The sequence below is a fragment of the Frieseomelitta varia genome, unplaced genomic scaffold (genome assembly GCF_011392965.1).
Source record: "Frieseomelitta varia isolate USP_RPSP 00005682 unplaced genomic scaffold, Fvar_1.2 scaffold_203, whole genome shotgun sequence".
NCBI classification, from domain to species: domain Eukaryota; kingdom Metazoa; phylum Arthropoda; class Insecta; order Hymenoptera; family Apidae; genus Frieseomelitta; species Frieseomelitta varia.
In genome coordinates this window covers 824994-846360 of record NW_025109784.1, presented here as the reverse complement: position 1 = coordinate 846360, position 21367 = coordinate 824994, and the positions used below count along the sequence as shown (strand labels likewise).

The window sequence follows — 21367 nt, the reverse complement described above, 5'->3', positions numbered from 1 at the left end:
TCGAGCAAATAAAAATAAGTCGCGGGCTAATTTCGAAAAGAGACTCGACTTTGATCCATTATTCAGTCCACGTTTCTGATTGAAATAGTTCAATTTCAAATAACGCCCGGCTTATAAAATTAAAATGTGGCAGATTTCTGAAAGAATTACTCGCGTTAAGCTATTCTTGCGACAAGTTCTACTTTCCAAATTTGTTAGAAAGCGTTGATTTCACAAAGAACAGAACTTTCCGATTCTGAAACCAATAATTAACTAGAAATAACATAATCGACCAAAAGTAGCGTTACGTTACCGAATTAACATAGGCGATTAAAATTCTATATCTAAAATCGACAAAATAGGAATGAAAGCTCTGATGCTAGAGATTAAATGAAATTGAAATGCAAGGATCAGGAAAAGAAATCTGTAACACAACAAAGGGCGAAATATTTTACGAAAAATTATAAATCAAATCTGTAAAAATGCAGGGTTGTAGGTCTAGGAAAATTTCGAATTTCTTGTGTTTTTCTCACTGGCTAAGTAGCTCTAGTGTTAAATTATAGAACGTTGCAGAGGGCTTGAAACTGCTCCGACGTATCATCCCCTATGCTAAAAGCAATCTGAACCGATATACTTTAACCCTCATAAAGTAACAAAGAAAATTTCACGGTAGCTCAAAGGACTCGAGCACATCCTCGACCGTATTACACTCTCGTTCAACGTCATATATAAAAACGAACTAGTCGGAGAAGTATGTTCCCACGTGGTCGAGTAGCCAGTTAAATATGTCTCGAGATCAATTAAAATTAAACAACGTGTAGTTGCCTCACTCAATGTGTTTGTTCAAACGTAAATGTCGAGAACGTTTACGACACATGTATGTATCTTTTATTATGGAAATGGTTAAACGCAAGTTTCTCAGAAAACAATTAAATAAATTTCACTACAATTCAGAAATATTAGACTAACATTTGTCATATCAATATTCACTTTCAAAATTTGCTGCAACTCTGTCAATTTTGTGGACACAACGAACATAGTGAAATTTAGTGGATACGAACCTACATTTTATTCCTAAAAAGCACCAGAACATCTGTAATTTAATATCTCGCCGTTGGTGCAATTTTAATTACATTCAGCTTCAAAGTCACATTTACTTTTTAATCCAATTTTACTTCCAATCTTTCATTCTGTTGCCCCTGTTTTTTTTTTTTTTTTTTATAACCGAGAAGAATGTTTTCTCTCGCAGTGAAAATTATGAATTCATCGTTACTTCGTCCCTAAAGGTTGGCATTAGCCTCGTTGCATAAACTCACATGAAAAAGAAAAAAAAAAAAAAAAAAATTCGAGTTAAAGTAGAAGTGGCGTGCTATATTTCATTTAGAACAGCAACATTTCATTTGATCGGAGTTCTACCGTGAAAGGCGCAAGATTTTCCTACGGGATCTGGGCGCACGCATAGAAACGATCCAAGGGAATCGAAGCGGCTAGATATGTAGATAATCCCCCCAGTGCTCGCCTTAGTGTACGCGCGCTCGATCGTGGAGAAAGAAGAGGCGCACAGTGCGGCAGTTTTGCACACGTACGTGCACAGACGTAGGAGAGAAAGAAGGGTAACTCGCCCTTCCTTCCTCTACATGCACACGTGTATGTGCGCTGAGACCACTCTGCAACCCTTCCTTCCTTCGATAGCTCTGATAGTCTGAAAAAGAGGCGCAGAAGGGTTGCTGGTGGATATTCGAAGTTGCCAGATGCCAGAGTACGGGCTCTGAGGATCGAACCCGCCTCCCAACCCTCCCCGCCGACCGATTAACGACTCACCCTTCTTCTTCCCTCTTTCTCTGTCCCTTCCTTCTACAGCAGCACAGACAATATATACACTGCTGTTCGATAATTATTCCGATACCCGAGAGCCAATTTTGTCACATCAAGCATTAATTTAAATTAATTAATGGAGAGTGTTATATTATATTTCGATTATTTCAAACAGCATTTATTAATTCAAAATGTGGCATTTTAATTATATATATATATATATATATATATATATATATATATATATATAAATTATATAGTATAGTATAGTATTTTAATTATATTATATAATTAAAATACTATTAATTATATTATCTATATTATATATAATATATATTATTATATAATAAAATAATTACTATACTACAATTACTATATTACTATAATTATATATATTATATTATAATTATTACTATATTACTATACTGTATTACTATAATTATATATATAACATTATTATAATTATTACTATATTACTATACTATAATATATATAATATAATTAAAATAATATACTATACTATAATATATATAACATAATTAAAATACTATACTATATAATACATAATAACATATATATTATATTATTATAATTATTACTATATTACTATACTATAATATATATAATATAATTAAAATACTATACTATACTATATAATATATAATATAATATATTTTAATTATAATATAAATAATATAATTAATAATATAATAATTAACAATATAATTATATTATAATATAGTATTTTAATTATATTATATATATTATAGTAATTATTTCAAAATGTATTTCTCTGACGCAGTTGGCAAAATTGACATTGACAAAGAAAAAGAAGTTACACGTTACGCTATTTACGTGTAATTATATTTATCAAAATATAAAATTATTGTCGATAATCTTCCTCTACTAAGTGTGTCACCTTGCAAACTACAATTTCCAATTTCTAAACATCTTTACATCGATATAATCGATCGATCCAGCTTCAATATCAAAAGTGTAGTCTTCTTGAGAGAAGCCACTCTCTCCTTTATCGGTGAATAATAAAATTTAGAGACTAAAGCTCGTGTATTTTACAATAGAAATGTTTGCATTGTCGCAGACGTGTCTACTGAATTAAATTAATTTCAACAACGTGAATGTAGCGCCTATGTTTGCAAGATTTCTCAGCAATTTTTACTGCCATTTGAAACAACGACGGCTCGCGCGTATGGAGCCGTATATACACTTGTTCGCCGATTACAAAAGAATCTCTCAATACGCAAACGTGTAGATGCGCGCGCACGCATGTACACGCCGAAAAAGGCTCACTCTCTCTCTCTCTCTCATGTAGATGCACGCGCGTGCACGCACGTACGAGGATCTATTGTTCGCTGGGCCGAAGTACGTAACATACGTGTGTACGTGGATGACAACCGACCGTCTATGGATTATTTTTCTCTCTCTCTCTCTCTCTCTCTCTCTTTTTCACCCTCCCGCCGTTTCTTTTCGCTCATACTCGTTCGCGCCAGCTAACGGAGAGCCCACGATCGCGAAAATCAATGGGCACCGCGCCACACACCTTCGACAACACAGAGAAACGTGGCATTCAGGAATCCTCTTTTCCAAGAGAGGGACAGACAACGAGGAATCCGAATTTTTAGGAGTAGAAATTGAACCGGCCGAACCATTGTTCTCCGTTTCTTTCGTATGGGCATGATTTTCTTTTCCTTTTTAACGAAACCAGCGGAAATTGGTGCATTGTTCGGTTTACTTGTCGGAAATTGACTTTTTTTTTTCACTCTCTCTCTCTTTTTATTCTTTCAGTTAATAATTCCGCTTCCTTCCAAAGAAATTTGAAGAGAATTATTTAAATTACAGCGGATGTCGAAATAATTTAACTGGGAAATGAAATACTCGACGATTTTGTGGACAATCCGGAGTTCGTAGGTTTATAAATAATTTGACGACACGGGAATATGTCAATCGATGGTATGTGTATACACCTCATCCCCTGGCATTCTTTGCCCGGCTGACTCTTAATTTCTAAAACGCCACGTATAATTCCTGCTATGCTGGAGCAACGTTCGCGATACACACGCACGCCAATAAAGATCACGTTACAACTGTCAAAACAAGTATGCGTGGGTCTTGAAGCGTTTCACCGCGATTAACGCCCACAATATTTGCGACCGCCTGGTGCCGATCGATCGCCACGTATCGTACCCCAGGACAGGGGCAACACTATATGATTAATTCAGAAAAATTTTTCCCGCACCGCCAACTTTAAATTGTACGCGCGCAAAACGATATGCAATATTGCTGTACATAAATAATCAATATAACATACATATAATAATTTTGTTACACAATTCAATAGTCGGAAGTGTAACAAAATGTAAAATATTTTGCATCGTATCCATGAATTTTCCAAGAGTTATCTAGAAGAAGGGGGGGGAAAAAAAAAAATCTACTCGTCACGAATTACACTGATCTCTAAATACTTCTCCAACACCCTGTAGAACAGGATGGCTACCAACTGGTGGCGTGCAATCGATAGGCAGTCGTCGCATGCATAATGACACGTGCTCGTAGGAATCGAACCGGAAAAGGAAAGGAGAGATTGTTTCCCCGAAAAATCATCGACGATCGTGCGCACGTACTGCACGTACTGTCGTGCTGCGGTCAAACGCGACGAGGGGTTGCGAAGCATCGAAAGAGGGGGGGGGGGGAGAATCGAAGAGAACACGTTACGAACCCTCCCCTCCTCCTCCCATGACACAAGTCCCGCGATGCTCGTCGACCCTCGTTATTCAATCGAAACAGAGCATTACTCATTTATTGTCTCGCCCCCTGTGGGCCGTGTGTGTATGTGTTGTGTGTGTGTGTGTGTGTGTGTGTATATTTCTACTGCCCGATGGCGCACGAGGATTTCGTCGTATGCCAGTTGTGACACTTGCAACGCGCTTTCGGACGACACGCCAACACGCAGCCGTCGCCAATCGTTAGAAAGGGAATAGTTACACTACGTATAGAATTACTCCACGTAGTCATCCTCGTGTCTATAATATCTATAAGATTTCTAACGCTAGTAATTGTTAGTGTTTATTGATACTGATAGATGTTCAAATTTATTCAAATTTATTTCTACGTTCTCTTTCTTTCCTAGCTTCGTTTCATGTATAATACGTTAGTAAAAATTGCATGTTAGTGAAATTATGTTTCACACGATGAAAGCCATCGGATATATGATAGATATGTGAAAATGAAACGTCTACGAATTCTGATTTAAATCTGGAGTCTGCATTACAGGACTGATGGAAATCCTTATACTTCTATGGAGATAGTGACTCGAAAAAATCGAAGGTTAAACGAAAAGATTTTGTACCATTGCTCAGTGTCATCGATAATCTCATCCTTTATAATTACTAAAATTAGTAACTACTACTTGTAATTAATTAATTAATTAAATAAATTAAATATATATATTATAAAATATATAACATATTTTTTATTATATATATTATTATTATTAAATTAAATATAATTAAAGTAATTAATTAACAAACGTTGTAATTACTAAAACATACACAAAGTACGATATTAGTTACAATTTTTATTAGAGGTTAAAATATTTATTAGAGGTTATAATATTTTTTATATTTTTTTAATATTATAAAAAAATAGAGGTTATAATATTTTAATATTATAAAAAAATAGAGGTTATAATATTTTTTTAATATTATAAAAAAATGGAGGTTATAATATTTTTTTAATATTTATTAGAGATTAAAACCTTTATTCTAACTTCCGCTTTCATCTTTTCTAATTACATTTACAAAAGGAGAAAAAAAAAAAAAAAGAAAAGAAGCTCATTTGCTTAAGGGATTGAAAAATCTCAATTCTGCCATCGTTTCTCTATCATTCGCAAATTGGTTTTATGAAATTCAGAGGGTCGAACAGTTCTCAAACACGAGCGCGCAGAAAGGGGAGAGGGGAAAAATGGTATCGATTTTCTTTTTCACAAGTGTGCCCGATGAAAGGTGGTCGGAAACGAAGAACCGGGCGCAGCAAAATGTAACAATAAATCGACTTCCGGTGGCACGCGTGCGCCGTCGGAAGTGCGTTTAACTGCCAGTTACACATACGTCGTGAATCTATTTAAAAAAGGTTTACTCTGCCTTGATATATATATATATATAAAACTGTTAATTGCATCCTCAGTTAATCACGCGCAGGAAGAAGTAAAAATGTAAAAAGACACGATGATTGTGAATACGCTACGCATGTATGTACACATGTTCACACCTCTGAATAAATATTTGGCATTGGTAAGCTGAATTTCTGAAAGCTAGATGAACTTTTATTCATTACACTTACGATCAGATCAAACAAGTGAGTTGAGATATATTTCTGAATAATGTAATATTATAATACATAGTATAATATATCCGTTTGCGTTATTTAATATAGTCGCCTTGTTTTGAAATTGATGTTATACCTATCTGAAATTCTCATTGAGATCTACGAGGAACATTAATGGGATCCGTTTTTTACATGTTTTCATGCAAATACAAACTATTTCACTTAATATGAACTGATAAAAAAAATTATCCTGCACAGATCGCATGAATATACAATTAGATATTACTCGAAACGAATTAGTAGAAAAAAGTGCAACACCGCAAGAAAAATTGCGATACACCGTGTTTTTCATTATGATGAATCTAACGAGACTTTAAATTTACTGCATGTATTAAGAAGATTAATGAATGTAATGAAATTGATCAATGTTTTATTGTTCCATAACGAATGTCGAAATATTCCGCGACTGCGAGTCATATTACACACTGCACTCTATAGGTAAAATAAAAATTAGAATGTCAAAGAAAATCTCCATAAAAGCTATGTGTATTTTTTTTCGAAGTTTTGTTGTTAGTCTTCATCAGTAAAAAAATTGATATCGAATTTATTACATTTTCGCCAAATTTCGTCGCAAATGATTAATTTTTCAAATAGAATCCAGAGGACAGAATCTTATACCGATACAACATTATCGCATAATTCTGTTGTCAACTTTTTCACGAAACATTTGTGGACTTTATGCTACTTTCTCCACTTTAGTCTTACAAAACGATTCCACTCTGTCCCTATATATGTATTTTCAAAAATATTCCAAATCCAATTTGTCGAACACGTCACAATAGTAATCGTCGTGTTACTCGAAACATCCAACCGGGCGAAGAACAAGCGAATAATGGACACGGTAGTGGATAATTATGCAAAATCCGTGACATCGTCGCGGGCAACGCAACTGCAACTTCAACGTCGACGTCGACGACCAACGTATGTACGGTACTGCAATAATACGTTCTATTATACAACCAGCCGGTATTATTAATAGTTCCGAGCGAAACGAGTTTAATGTCACGTGCTTCTCGCGTTAGCACGTGCGCGCCATTTTTACGCGGACGACGTAACCAAACGCTCGTAATCTCGTCTCGGTGTTAATGAACGACAATTATATTTTCGCGAACCGGCTTTAAATAACCGCGAAAGGTCGCGTTGAATTTTCTTTTATTCTTCTCTCTTGTTTTCCTCTTATTCTTAGCCATTGGTGAGTCCGAATGGTCATTTTACATATATTTCAGTAATAAAACAATTTAAACATTCGTAAAATATTGAACAAAATTATCTCGTATGATATTAACAACACGTCGACGAAACAATTAACCGGGAAGTTTAAAATCATAAAAATGGAACAATGGAATAATTATTCAAAGTCTTCGAAATGAGACCAAATAACAAATTGATACAATAGAGTAAATAAATTCAGAAATAAAGAATTTGCAGGCTGTAGTGAAAATGTTCTAAAGATTAAATAGTGGACACATGTACAAGTTGATAAATTCTAACTTACTTGCGTAAAATATTGAACAAAATTATCTCGTATGATATTAACAACACGTCGACAAAACAATTAACCGGGAAGTTTAAAATCATAAAAATGGAACAATGGAATAATTATTCAAAGTCTTCGAAATGAGACCAAATAACAAATTGATACAATAGAGTAAATAAACTCAGAAATAAAGAATTTGCAGACAGTAGTGCAAATGTTCTAAAGATTAAATAGTGGACACATGTACAAGTTGATAAATTATAACTTATTTGCGTAAAATATTGAACAAAATTATCTCATATAATATTAACAACACGTCGACGAAACGATTAACCGGGAAATTTAAAATCATAAAAATGGAACAATGGAATAATTATTCAAAGTCTTCGAAATGAGACCAAATAACAAATTGATACAATAGAGTAAATAAACTCAGAAATAAAGAATTTGCAGACAGTAGTGCAAACGTTCTAAAAAGATTAAATAGTGGACACGTGTATAAATAAGTCGACAAATTGTAACTTCGAATTTAAATCAATAACACCGGGAGAGAGAGAGAGAGAGAGAGAGAGAGAGGGAGAGACTTGTTTCAAACTGACTTGTTTAATAATTACTGCTGTTCAATCGGTGTAATTCACCATGTCATTCGAACGAATCGTTTAAATGGAAGAAGAAAGAGAATGGGAGAACGAAGGAAACAAGCCAGGAGGCAAGAACTCGAACTGGTTGCATTTAAAAAGAGACACGCGCGATCGACACAGCGCGGTTTCAACGATCTACGAATTTACATTCATACACGGACAGAGCGGCGCAGGTGGCAATCTCCAGCTCCTGATTGCCAATTAACGTTTAACGACTTTAGCGGCTATATAACTCCCGATCGCGCTTCTGTGTCCGGACGATTAAGGACCAGCACAAATGGAAAACACCTCGTGTCGTTCACAGTATGACTGCATGTCACGATTTGCACAACTTCTGAGTCCGTATCTCTTTTGATTAAAAGTATAGGTGATTTAAGAAGAAAGTATGTATGTAAAAAATTGTATATAGACATAGCGAATCAAGAAAATATTCCAACACTATGTTAATGGAAAATTTTCATGTATATATTTATATTTAAATATAATTATGTTATATGTTGTATACTATTACGACTGAATTGTATAGTCGAGTAAGAATACTTTTGTTCCAGAAGTTTTAACCAAGTTAGAGATCACGAGTTAAGACTGAAGTTAGTATTAGCTGAATTTTTTGAACCAACAGTCATATTCAATCATATTACATGAAAGATTTTGTTCATCGATAACAGTATTAAAAGTTGAGGTCTCTTAATCTTAAGTAAATCAGAAATTTGAGCTAACAAATCTAATGTAACATATACTCCAAAATGTCATAGTTCATTAAGACTAGCTATTAGAATATTTTAAATATATAGAATGCATGCAAAACTATTCTGTATAATGCTCAATACGTAGATTTCCCCTCCGAGTTTCATTTTTCAAAAGTCAAGCAATCGTACATCTATCTCAATAAAACTAAACATTCGTAAACTTCGTGCAATGTCCCTACTAACTGTAAAACTAAGAAAATCCAACGAGTTAGGTCATTTCGTTCTAACGTTCAGCCAACCCTGCAGTTACAATATTACCATGCGTTGCAACCACGATTAAAAAAGAGAAGCTAACTTTCCAACTTCAGAAGTCATAAACCGGTTTCGCGAAAAAAAAAACTCGGAGGAGACATCTCGCGCGAACTTCTCGCGTCTCCGGTATCGTTTTGCCAACAGCGACAGTTTGTTAAAAACAGGATGACGACGTCGGTAGTAGCCATGACATCGGATTAACAGTGTCGTTTCTATATGGCGACCGGAAGTGGCAAGGTGTTCTCGCTGGCGAGGATGCAACGCGAGATCGTGTAACTACTTACGCGAGTAAATAGAAAGTTGCCTAAGAATAGTTGCCGTTAGTGATGGGACTCGAGATACAGTTAATCCTCGAACAACGCTGGTTGTTCCCTTCTGGTTCAATGATTGTACTATAGGAATTTACCATTGTGATTCCTTATAATTTTTTTAGTAACATTTTCCTTTTTTTTTTTTTTTTTTTAAATAACAGTTAGAAGTCTCTGGCTTATTATGTTACTGTAGGAATGTTAATTTAATATTGAGAAAATATGCACGCTGAAACTTCATAGGGAACAAGTTACTATTGATGAGGCTTCCTAAATTTTTTTTTTTTTAATATCTGTACCTATTTTTATATTTTATATTAGCTTGAATCGTCGTGACTTGTCAGGACTTAGAAGACTTCCGCGAGGCTCAAATGTGTTTATACACTACTGTGATCCAAGGCGATTCGAAATGTCTCAGACTCCATTACTAGTTGACCGGTTATCGCGACAAGGTTTGACCATAGCTTATCGTTATTCAACGTCTTTTTTTCAACGCATTAAAATGTATCCAACGAGGGGTAATGAATCAGATAAAGATCCACGCATCCGTGCACCATGTTAACTTACGACGTAAACATCATCAATTTATACTATCTTATAACGATTAATTATTATCCATAGACTTCCGTGTACGTGATACACTACGTTATGCAACGCAGAATTATCATGGCCATTAATAATGCATATATATATATATATATACAGACACACACACAGTGAGTTAACGAATTATAAGGAACGTTGCTAAGACATGTCCTTATGTTGTAAACCTAACCCAAACCTTGCTCTATATATACACACATATGCGTTATACGTGCATTTGGCTCGATGTGTTACAGGATATTTCCTGGTCTGATAGTTTTAGACATTCTTTTACAAATTCCTCGTTTCATTAAATTTGCATTTTAGATTGTATTCGATTTTTGAAACAGTGTGATAGAAAGTTCATTTACTACATATTTCGTTTCAACGTTAGAACTAGCAAACTTGCGTCTGTCCTTGATCAGAAGAGGAAAAATGCTAAGAATATAAAAAGATTTATAAAGAACACAATATACATATATTTTAAGAAAAATCCATTGAATTTTTAAAAATTCATCGTTGCAAATCTACGTTATTTTTATGTATAAAAGAATTTGTTTTATTTTATATATAACTATATCTTTAAAAGATATATAAATATATATAAAATAAAACAAATTCTTTTAAAATTATGTTCAATAACATAACTTTTTAATTACAATCATTGTAACTATGTTTAATTAATCCACATTATATATTTTATTATTTATTACAATATTTAAATATTAATTGATTAATTCAACTAACAATTAAATTTCCAATATAACAATTATTAAAATAATAGTTAAATTTTCTTTAAAATTTTTAAATCAATAATACTGCTATGTGACAAAAATTTAGTAGTATTACCACATAGTACAAAAATGTGGTACTATAATAAATGTAAAACCTGACAAAAATACGCTTAAATACTGAAAATATTTTTTCTTTGTAACTATTCTAATGCATGCTAATTAGTATAAATAATTAGTATTCATTTACTTTTACGCTAACAGAATTATATCGACTAATTTCATTAGTCATCGTGCATCGTTTGAATAATGGCACGTGTGCCAACCCGTTAAAACGCTTTGAATTCTATATGTAGAGGACTCTCCTGTCCCAGATTCTATGAATCGTAAATGAATACTTCCATAGCATCTTAATCATTTCTATCGCTTTTGAAATGTTCATATAAAAGAAACCGTAATAGGCGATGGAAATTGAAAAGAAAAAGTATAATAAATATAAGACATGAATAGAAGTCGTTGAATTCTTTCATAACCTCAAATATAATAACCGGATATTATATCTAGGAATAATAACGCTTGAACAAATTCTAACTACTTTCAACGACAAGCATGAAACGTATGTACGAATATGTATATTCTTAATCTGATCTAAAAGAGAAACGTAATAACACAATATTCTTATCAATATATCTAAACATCGTATAGTGCAGACGTACATATATTTCATGCCTCTGGTCAATCTACACTATTCGATAACAAAAATTACCTGATATCGATCTCAGCCAGTAGAATACTCGATGACATTACGAAACACCATCAAAAACGTCTTCGTCAAACGACAACATTCACAAAAATCACGTAAAATCAACGTACGAAAAAGAAATCTCACGAAAAATTGTTCGTTAACGGTACACTGCATTCGTTCTAACCGACTCTAACAATGGCTCGTGAAAATATTCGGACACTCTACTTACTATAGACTCTTAGATAAATCTTTTTCTCTGCGATAATGTTTCACATATTACAGTATCGATAAAATTTCAAAAAAAAGTTCATACAACACGCACAACATACAAAAAATTTCAATAAATATTCAAATACCTCGACGAGCTACCGTTTTCTAAACTCACTGGGATGTGCGCGTGCGTGGGCGCATGCGCGCGAAGATTTGAGCGCGCATCGCGGAACGCATGCGCGTAACCTGCAACACACACACACAGACACAGACACAGGCGCGCGCACACACGAGCGAAACGAGGAAGAACCGCTGGCGAGGAAAAGACACCGGTAAAGAGAGAAACAAAACGAAAGCGAAGAGCAATGACACACACGGTTACACGCACGCGCTCACCAACGGCACACATCGAGGTGACGTAAGCGCTGATTACGCGACGCTGCAACGAGCGCGCACGCCGAGGCTGCAACTCGCGTTGCATGTATAACGTTCGCAGAATGCGGCAATGTATCCCCTCCCCCTTTCCCAACCTCTCGTCCCGGCCATAACCTCACTAGACCTCGTCCCTTCCCTCTCCTAACCGAGATACCAATCCTTCCCTGCCCCTCCAACGTCCACTGCTACCGTTCGGTGACATGTATTAGTACACGTGCAAACGCATATTGTGCGACTGTATATGAAGGACGAGGCCTTCAAGTACGTACATACCGTACGTATGAGCACGGGTAACGCGCGCGTTAGTGGAGATCATCAGCTGACAACAGAAGCCAACTGAAACAGGAAGCGTGCTCTTTGGTTCCTAGTGGAGAACGAAGGGAATTTAGCAAAGCGAACGATTATCGCGAAATAATTGAAAGTATTATGTATGTTTGGTCAAACAATGGTAATTAACAATATCAATGTTTAGATTGTTAATCTGCAGTGTTTTTTTTTTTAATAGTATTGATCGTTTCGATTTTAGATATTAATAATTCTAAAGAATTATATATATATATATTTTTATACATTATTTATTTTATATATTATTCACATTTGTACCCTGATATTTGAAATGTATTGACTGTATTGATTGCTGTTATAAATACAAGGTAACCTATTTTATGGGTAAACCTAGTGTTCCGCGAAAAAATTTCATGGTATTGTAAAATAATAAATCTGATCTCATCCATTCTAGACAGAAAAATACGTTGTTTGTAGTAGTTCATAAAAGGAACAAGTTGAATCATTAATTCGAAAGAAAAAAAAAAAAAATATCTACAATACAATTTTCTAATTATTTCCAAATATAATTAACGGGAGTTTATTTTCCGTTTCACGAAGCGCAACTTGAATTCAAGGGACTGTGAGTTTTAGGAAGTTCAGAAAATCGATAAATGAACAAACAAAGACCTAAGAATACAAGAACTTGACATAAACCTAAAAAATTAACTGAGGTGAACTGACAGGTCGAATGAAGTTTGCATGTACTGTGTCAAAAAATATAAGAACGATCAAGAAATATTAATTCTCTTGCGAGATAATAATAATTTGCGCATTAACAGTTATTATAATAATTAGATTAATTATAACACTTAAAATCTGATCCTGGATGAAGACCATCAAACTAAACTGTACAAATTGACAAAAGACTGAGAAAAGTACTCGCAGATTGGAGAGAAAACCACTGAGGCGAGAAGTCCGAGTAAAAAGACGAGGGGCAAGAAAATGAACGAAGTCGAGAAAGGAACAAAATTTAACATACGCCTGTAATTTCGAACTCGGTCATTGATAAACGTCGAAAATGTGCGGCCGCTAAATGAAAATTACAAGGAAAGGGGAAACGACTGCTTATTATTCTGAACGGAATACAAAGAGGGGTGCAAAACATAGTCGCGTAAACGTACCTTGCCGAGATATTAAAGATAGAACGGAAACCGAATCACTGTGATTAAAATGTCCGACAACTACAACGTAATTTGTATCAACACCTTGCACACTTCTTTTAAATAACCTGTCAGATAATTTGCAACGACAACGATTATCCTTTTTTTATAATACGTGAGTACTTACATACGAACGTTTCCTTAAATTGTCTCATTCCTCTCAGTACATTTTTATTATTCTATTCGTCTGCGTATTTCTAAAAAATGAGCTTTATAATACACTACATTTATATTGCATTTGCATTTTAGATGTGCTGGAATATTCCAGTAACGATATTGGCGAAACATTGTCACCGAACGAAAGGCTTTCGTTTCGCTTCCGGATACGAATTACTCCACTTTTCTCCAGGTGGTTGATCCTTTTATTCCGACTACACCTCGCGGCATTTCCCACGATCACGAACAAGTCCGATTTAATGCCGACAGCAAACACTGGTTTCCTGCGGCTGATTCGACTTCCTGCAATGGCGTGCGCATCTTTCACGTACGAAGAACAATTTTAAACGGACGGAAAAAATGGCAGAGCTCGACAGCTGCCGCCTTGACCTTACTCAATAGGCTATCTGGCAACATAAAGAAACCGTATCGCCAGACTACCCTCTTTTTTCCCCCCTTTTCCGCCTTGTTTCATAATGACGCTTTGAAATCTTTTTTTTTTTTGCTACGAGTTATCGAAAATAATTATGAGTAAAATTTAATGCAACTTTTATTTTTCTGACTATGAAATTAATTTTTATATTTGATAAATTTGATGCGACAAAATTATTTATTATGTACGTTCATTATTTATTGTACTCTCGTTCAAAAGTGTTTGGTCACAGAACATTCTAATATTTAGTACTTCTTATAGATAACATTTTTTAATTGCATGTATTTTATAATACATGTAATAGTTCTGTAATTAAATTGTATGTTTGTAAATTAAAATTTTGTCAAAAAATAGTAACGTGATTTTAAATCTTATTCTACGTAAGATATTTACAGAGATCAAGCTTCGTTACTTGTATTAAAAATAAAAAAAACAAATTTTATTTCCATAATAAACAAGCTGTCAACCACAAGGATTAAACAAGCTGTCAACTACAAGGATAAAACAAGCTGTCTAGCAGGTAATGAGTTAATAATAGAAACTGGTAAATGCTGAAACCTAAAGCTGATTAATCTAAATGGTCAAGAGCTGTCACATAAAGTGTCCTTTAAAACAAGGCACGTGTAAACGAGTGGGAATTTGTTTCACAATTTTATAATGGCTACGACTAAGTGTATTATTAAATTATCTTTAATTTGACAGTACTGGACCACTCACTTAGTTATAATATTCAATTTTAATGAAATTGTGTATAATAAAACATTGATATAGATAACATCGATAACATATTTTTCATTTCAATAATTATGTCGTAAACATTAACTTAAATAACTTAAATGTTATGCGAAAATTGTAATCTCATAATTGCAACCGTTTTAAATATAATAATATCAAACTTACTCATAATTTTTAATGCGAACATAAAGTGAGATATCATAATTTCAATTAGAATTAATAAAATTAATATTACTCTTATAAATAATATTCCCTTGTCTTCCGTTTCGTTGCCACTGTGCAACATGAAAAATAATTTCAACTCATCGTCTATCTACATAATAATACACACGTATCTGCATAATAATACGTTGCTTTGTATTTGGAAATAACACGGCCGATTGTGACGGTTCTCATATCGATACACGTGGAAACAAAATTGTATTCGAATTGCAGTGGGAGGAGGGAGAAGCAATAAACTACTATAGCAACGAGCGAACAAAGTACTGTTACACAATGACAGTCTTACGGTCAAGGTTTTAAGGCTGTAAACCTAACTTATGCAACGTATCCGGGCACAAGTCCTCCACACTGCAATTTACATTTCCGAAGTTACGAAGTCGAATTACATAGTGTATAAACGTTTGCAGCATTGAAAGATATCACAATACGGGAGAAGAATGTATCGACTTCCGTTTCAGTTCAAGGGAAACGTGAAAAAAGGGAGTTATATAAATTAACGAATGCAGAGGAAACAGAAAGTTCATGTTACAACAGTACAATAAGAACCTGCAATAGTGTTACTTTTGTCTACGTTTCCTTTTTTTCGTTTCGATTAATTAATTGAGGTGAATATACATGAATTTTATTGTAAAAGAAAGGTCCAAGCACAAGAGAGCTCTTATACATGATAGATTTAAAAGTTATCACATAACGTAAATTAATTGGAAAATGTACTATTTTGTATAATACGTAAATAATTGAATATACATATGAAATGTACGTATCATCAAAATAACCAAATTTTTCTTAGTTAAGGCGTTCCTAATCTAATCCTGTCCACCAAAAAAAGAAAAAAAAACTCCGAGATTCCGTCACGCTAGCTCCTAATTTCAATCCGTCATGTCAATCAAATCAGCAACCGCAGCTCAAAGCGACGAAAAAACATGCTCTTGACCGAAAATCTTGGAAACGCGCCGATTTCTCAATGTTTTGCACGAAGAAGGCTGCGCCAGTGATGTACGGTCAATCAGATCCGCGCGAGAAGGTCCTTAGCCTTAGGAACACGATCGTGGCTGGCGACTGGTAAAGGCCAGGACACGTATATACCGTAGACACAAGGTGGCAAGCGGTCAGAAAGAGAAATAGACGGCCCGGGAAGAGAACCGAAAGAGAAAAAGAAAGACGAAACTACTACGTACGTGCACGCAGGAAGGAAGAACGAACGAACGAACGGAAAGAAAGAAAGAAAGAAAGAAATGGAAGTCCGTGCAGCACAGAAACGGCGTGTCGGTGGCTGCGGCGGCAACCGCGGCCGCCTAAGCGAAGTTAGGTTTCAGTGCACAACACAAAGGGAAGGGACACGGGAAGAGGTACGAGGGTGGAGGGGGAGGCGGTTAGGGGCGCCATTCGAGGGAGGGCTGTTGAACTTTCAGGGTCACTCCCGCGGGCCCCCGCTAGTTGGATCGACAGAGAAAGAGAAAGGACGCGAGAGAAAGGGAGAGAGTACGGTACCGGGCAGAGAAAGCGAGAGAAACCGAGAGAGACAAATGGATAGAAAGAAAGAAAGGAGGGGGGAGGGGGGAGAGAGAAGGATAGACGGACGCAGGTCGAAACTAGAGGTACGAAAAGGTGCAGGAAGACGAGGAAAAGGAAGAACGCGAGGGAAGGGGAGGACGAGCCTCCCCAACACGAGAACTCACTCCTAAAACCCCCGTCTTCTAACGACGCGCCCTCTGGGCCGCGATTCGACGACTGACCCGTCCGGACAATTCGTCTTCCCCGGGCCTCTATTGCTCTCCTCTCTGGGACAGATAGAGTCCCGAGCCACAGGCATCTGTATACACGGTGGGAGCTTCGATATAGTGCACGAAAGCATACGGAACCAGTTTTCGGAGCTGAGAAAGGACCGTTCCTCCGGGGCTCACCAGCCCTGACATGCAACGCACACGCGCGCACGGTCACCCGGCCACGTCGTCTCTACGCCGTGGCGAAAGAGAGAGAAAGGAACAGGTATGAGATCAAGGAAGAGAAAGAGAAAAGCAATCGACGGTTCACAACGATCCGAGGAAGCTAGTGAACTCTCAGGGACGTTCCGTGGCTTTGCCGTGACACACATACACACACACACATACGCGCGAGGGCCGCACCGTTCGGTCTCGCTCTCTCTCTTTCTCTTTCTCTCCCCACGAAATATTGTTTTCGTTTCGTATCGTGATTTTACGGCGATGCCTCGCTGCCACCACCCCGTAACGCAGCACCCCTGTGTGTGCGTTTCAAACGAGCGTTCATCCTCTCTCTGTCCTTCTCTCGGCCGTTTTGGTACGGTTATATCAAACTGAAGGAGGGGGGGGGGGGGGGATTGCGCGCGCGCGCGAACCTGCGCCAATGCTGCTGCGCGTCGGTTGCTCCTCCGTTTCACCGGAACCAGAGTAAAACGAGATGTCCATCTGTGTGTCTAATTGAAATCTGAACGGTCAGCGTTGCGGCTGACAAGCGCAGCCTACACGAGACGTCAGTAAAAATAGCCCCTGTGGATTGTCGTGGATTTTAATTTCTCGAATGGATAGCTTGATACGTAGCTGACAAGCGCTCCTGGCACGTTTCTTTTATTGGAAACGCATGAGATAGATACTACTGTTTGGCTGATAACTCGACAGAAGGGAATCACGGAGGAAACGAGTGCTCTTGGACGAATGATTCTTACGTAGGAGATTTATGGCTTAAGTAGAGGTTAAAAATAGAGTTTGTAATTTATGTAATGGAAGCGTCTAATGTAAAATGATAACTTAATGATACCGTTATTTATAGACACACGGCTCAAGTAGTACTGGTTTTAAGCAGACATTTTCATCGACTTCCTGTTGTGGTAACAAGATTTTAATTTACTTTAACACTCAGGTTCGTAATCTTGAAGCAGCAAATGATCCACATTAAAATGAACAAATCTTTAGAAAACACTGTGAGACTTGAATTAATAAATGTATTTACTAACCTAATTGTATTTCAGAAAAATAATCAGACACAGTTTCAATAAATTCATCTACGGGAACGGATAAGAGGATACAAGTTTCCTGTGATCCTATCATCTTTTTCCCTAGTCCAGTCGCTCGCTAAAAGTATAGACTATAGACCGTGGCTAGACGCTGCGCTGGATAGAAGAAGGGACGGGATATAAGTAAAAAAGAAGATGCACAAACAAGAGACGCATCCGAGCCGACAAGGTGTGCACCGCCTTGATCAAGCAGGATGGCAGGGCAGGAAACTAACTGTAGTTGGTGACTAACTTCAAACAGGATTCCACGAACATGCCGGAAATTGTTAACTCGTGAACTATACGTATACGTATGAAAACGTTTGATTAGGACAAAATGTTTGATAACTTGGGGATTTTATGAGCCGTATTCTGGACGTTAATTTTACAACGTACGTGCATATTTTTCTTCTCATTATTCTATACTAATTAAGGCTACAACTGCCTTTAATACACACGTATCTAAAATTAGACAAAATTATATAATAATATTATACATTATACAAATTAATCAAAATATAAATTAAATATAATATATATTTAATACATTGTTAAAATGTTTATAGAATCTTATTTGTAGGTATGTTTTTTTAATGTAACATAAAATTTTATATTCTTTAATAATCACAAAAAAAAAATGGTAAAAAATAAGTATAAAATAAAAAGGAAAGAATAACATGCAAATTAAAAATTAGGAAAATATTAACTTGAAGTGATCAAAATTCAAGTCTAGGGCCATATTAAATACTTGAAAGTTTGAATCATATTAAACATTACATTTTTAATTAATGAAGTAATTTGAAATTCATAGAACACGACGTGAAGAAATATTTATCTTTTTATAGCTCTTTTCAAACTACGCTGGGAAGAGAATAATGGAAGAAAATATCACGGCAGCACCGTTAATCGCTAATAACGAGATTAAACGTAGCCATCGAATTCCTTTCTTTGCCATTAATTCCGTTAAATTATTAATCGTCTAGGCAATCTATTCCTGCGTAGCTCCAATCCGCCGTTCAGCTTCTTACTGTCGGGCTGTTCGTTCGTCGCATTTAGATTCTAGTGAAGCTTCCTACTACATATAAGAAACTGAAACGAAAACGGCCGGAAGACAGTGGTGTGCAGTGTACACAAGAGGAACCTAGGTTCAACGACCTGCTCTCTAGTACCTGTATCATCAGGCTGGCTCCTCTCCGACAGAGAGGCGCGTACTTGTGCCTAACTGTGCGTACGAACACACGATACCTTGCATCTCTTTCTGTGAAGACCGCGGACACGTACTCCAATACGCGCTGGAAAACTAGTTTCACGTGCAAATTACTTGCGCGGAATTGTCGCGAGGTGTTTGCCTTGCAAAACGACCAAAATGTCCCTTATCCCCTCGCACAAACCAACTGCTTATCTTGTGCACTTTTGTTTATTTTTCTATGTATTGTGGTTTTCTTTTTATATTGAATAGTGGCGCAGTTACTGGCAGTGACGCAGCTTTATGTAAGTGTATTAATTGTGAATTTCCTTATAGTGATTCGAATATTTGAACACTAATCATAGAAAATTTTTCTGAATGTATTATATATACGAAACTAGTTCCATTTTTACTGTGTAAAATTGTTAAGTATTCTGTGCTATATATATTCTATATTTTATTCTATAATTATATTTATATTATAATTCATGAAAGTATAGAAACATTTTTCATAAAATATTGGCGCATGCGTATTATGTGTATTATTGTGAAATTGTACATTACACTACTTGCTTGGAAATCTTTCAAGCATGAAGCATTACGAAAGAAGGATATTGCAAGTCTATGACGAGTCAACGTTAGCAAATTATTATACAATTGCCAATTTTATTTCGTGATAACGCAGAATTTGCATGACAGACTCTTAAAATGGATTAATATTTCGTTCTTGAAACTGTTCATCATCCGCTTTAATCATCGATTCACTGAATCATTCCAATCACTTTTTTTTTTTTTTTTTTTTTTTAGCTAGAAGCTTGTATAATTGTTTCTACAAAGTAACTTTTTACTTACTGCAAAGTGAGCTTTTTAAGCCACAAACTTTATAATTACTTTCTTCACTTACTTCATAATTATATTTTAAGCAAAAATTTTCAAGTTACTTTATTGTTACTTGTATAAAATTTTGCTACATTAAATATAAACTCAATCAAACTTCAATACGATTTTAATTTACTCTAAAACTAAAAATTAATTGAAAGGAAAAGAACAAAAAATTTTATTTAATGCTTCAAGTAATTTAAAAGAATTTACAGAAACTTTCCAAACTCAATTCTATAATTTTTAAAAAATTCTAATATTTATATTTATCTGAATTGTACTATAAATCCTAAAATGTTTAAAAAATTATAAAAGAGAAATTAATACAAATCAAACATCTACAGTATTGAATTTAACCAGCTAATATAATTCATAATTTGAGGACAGGATTGAAAGACTACAATTTTATCAGAATTTATTAAAAATGTCCATTATCTCATATATTAATAAACCAATTGACTTTAATTATTTCTCTGACAAAGAATCGTACATTATCAACATAATTGCCCGATGTAATAACGGTATAATCAGATTATCAACAGTTATTATACGTACTACCGATTCTACTGAGAATTAACAGCGAGATTATGGTATATTACAAGTATCTTATCTGAGATTTAAATTAATCGCTTGCGAGACAATGATTAGCATTTGTGCAATTTTTCTCTTTTAAACAATAAGCATAAATAATGTCTCGCATTGTATTGCAGTTTAAAAAGCAGTGAAAAAATAATCAATTTCCCTTTTCTAATTTATTATTTACAATCGTATTAAGCATTGTAACAGGTCATTAGAAACTTTTATAGTTGTTGGGGAGCTAATAAATGCTATAGATAAGTAATAGTATAATTTATATTATTATACATTTATTTTGTATTTATACATTATATTTGTATTTCATTTGTTATACTTTTTAAAATTAATATAATTTGAA

General features: G+C 35.2%; 1 protein-coding gene and 2 long non-coding RNA genes across 4 annotated transcripts in view; 2 read left to right on the top strand and 1 right to left on the bottom strand.

The window, feature by feature from the left end:
* The window catches only part of LOC122526921 (histone demethylase UTY-like), a 63098-nt gene that overhangs the window by 7064 nt on the left and 34667 nt on the right, over window positions 1-21367 (bottom strand). The window contains exon 4 of one of the 2 annotated variants that reach the window (XM_043650606.1): window positions 1663-1681. The exons of the other annotated variant lie outside the window; for it this stretch is intronic. Within the exon in view, the coding sequence (XP_043506541.1) occupies window position 1681 (1 nt within the window). The 3' untranslated portion in view covers window positions 1663-1680. Of the gene's footprint in view, window positions 1-1662; window positions 1682-21367 lie in introns of those variants that run through there. 2 annotated transcript variants of the gene reach the window in all.
* LOC122526923 lies at window positions 13402-14321 on the top strand. The gene is made up of 3 exons (XR_006306246.1): window positions 13402-13927; window positions 14062-14161; window positions 14239-14321. It is a non-coding gene; the product is annotated as an uncharacterized LOC122526923 (long non-coding RNA).
* On the top strand, window positions 17784-18235 carry LOC122526924. The gene is made up of 2 exons (XR_006306247.1): window positions 17784-18061; window positions 18146-18235. It is a non-coding gene; the product is annotated as an uncharacterized LOC122526924 (long non-coding RNA).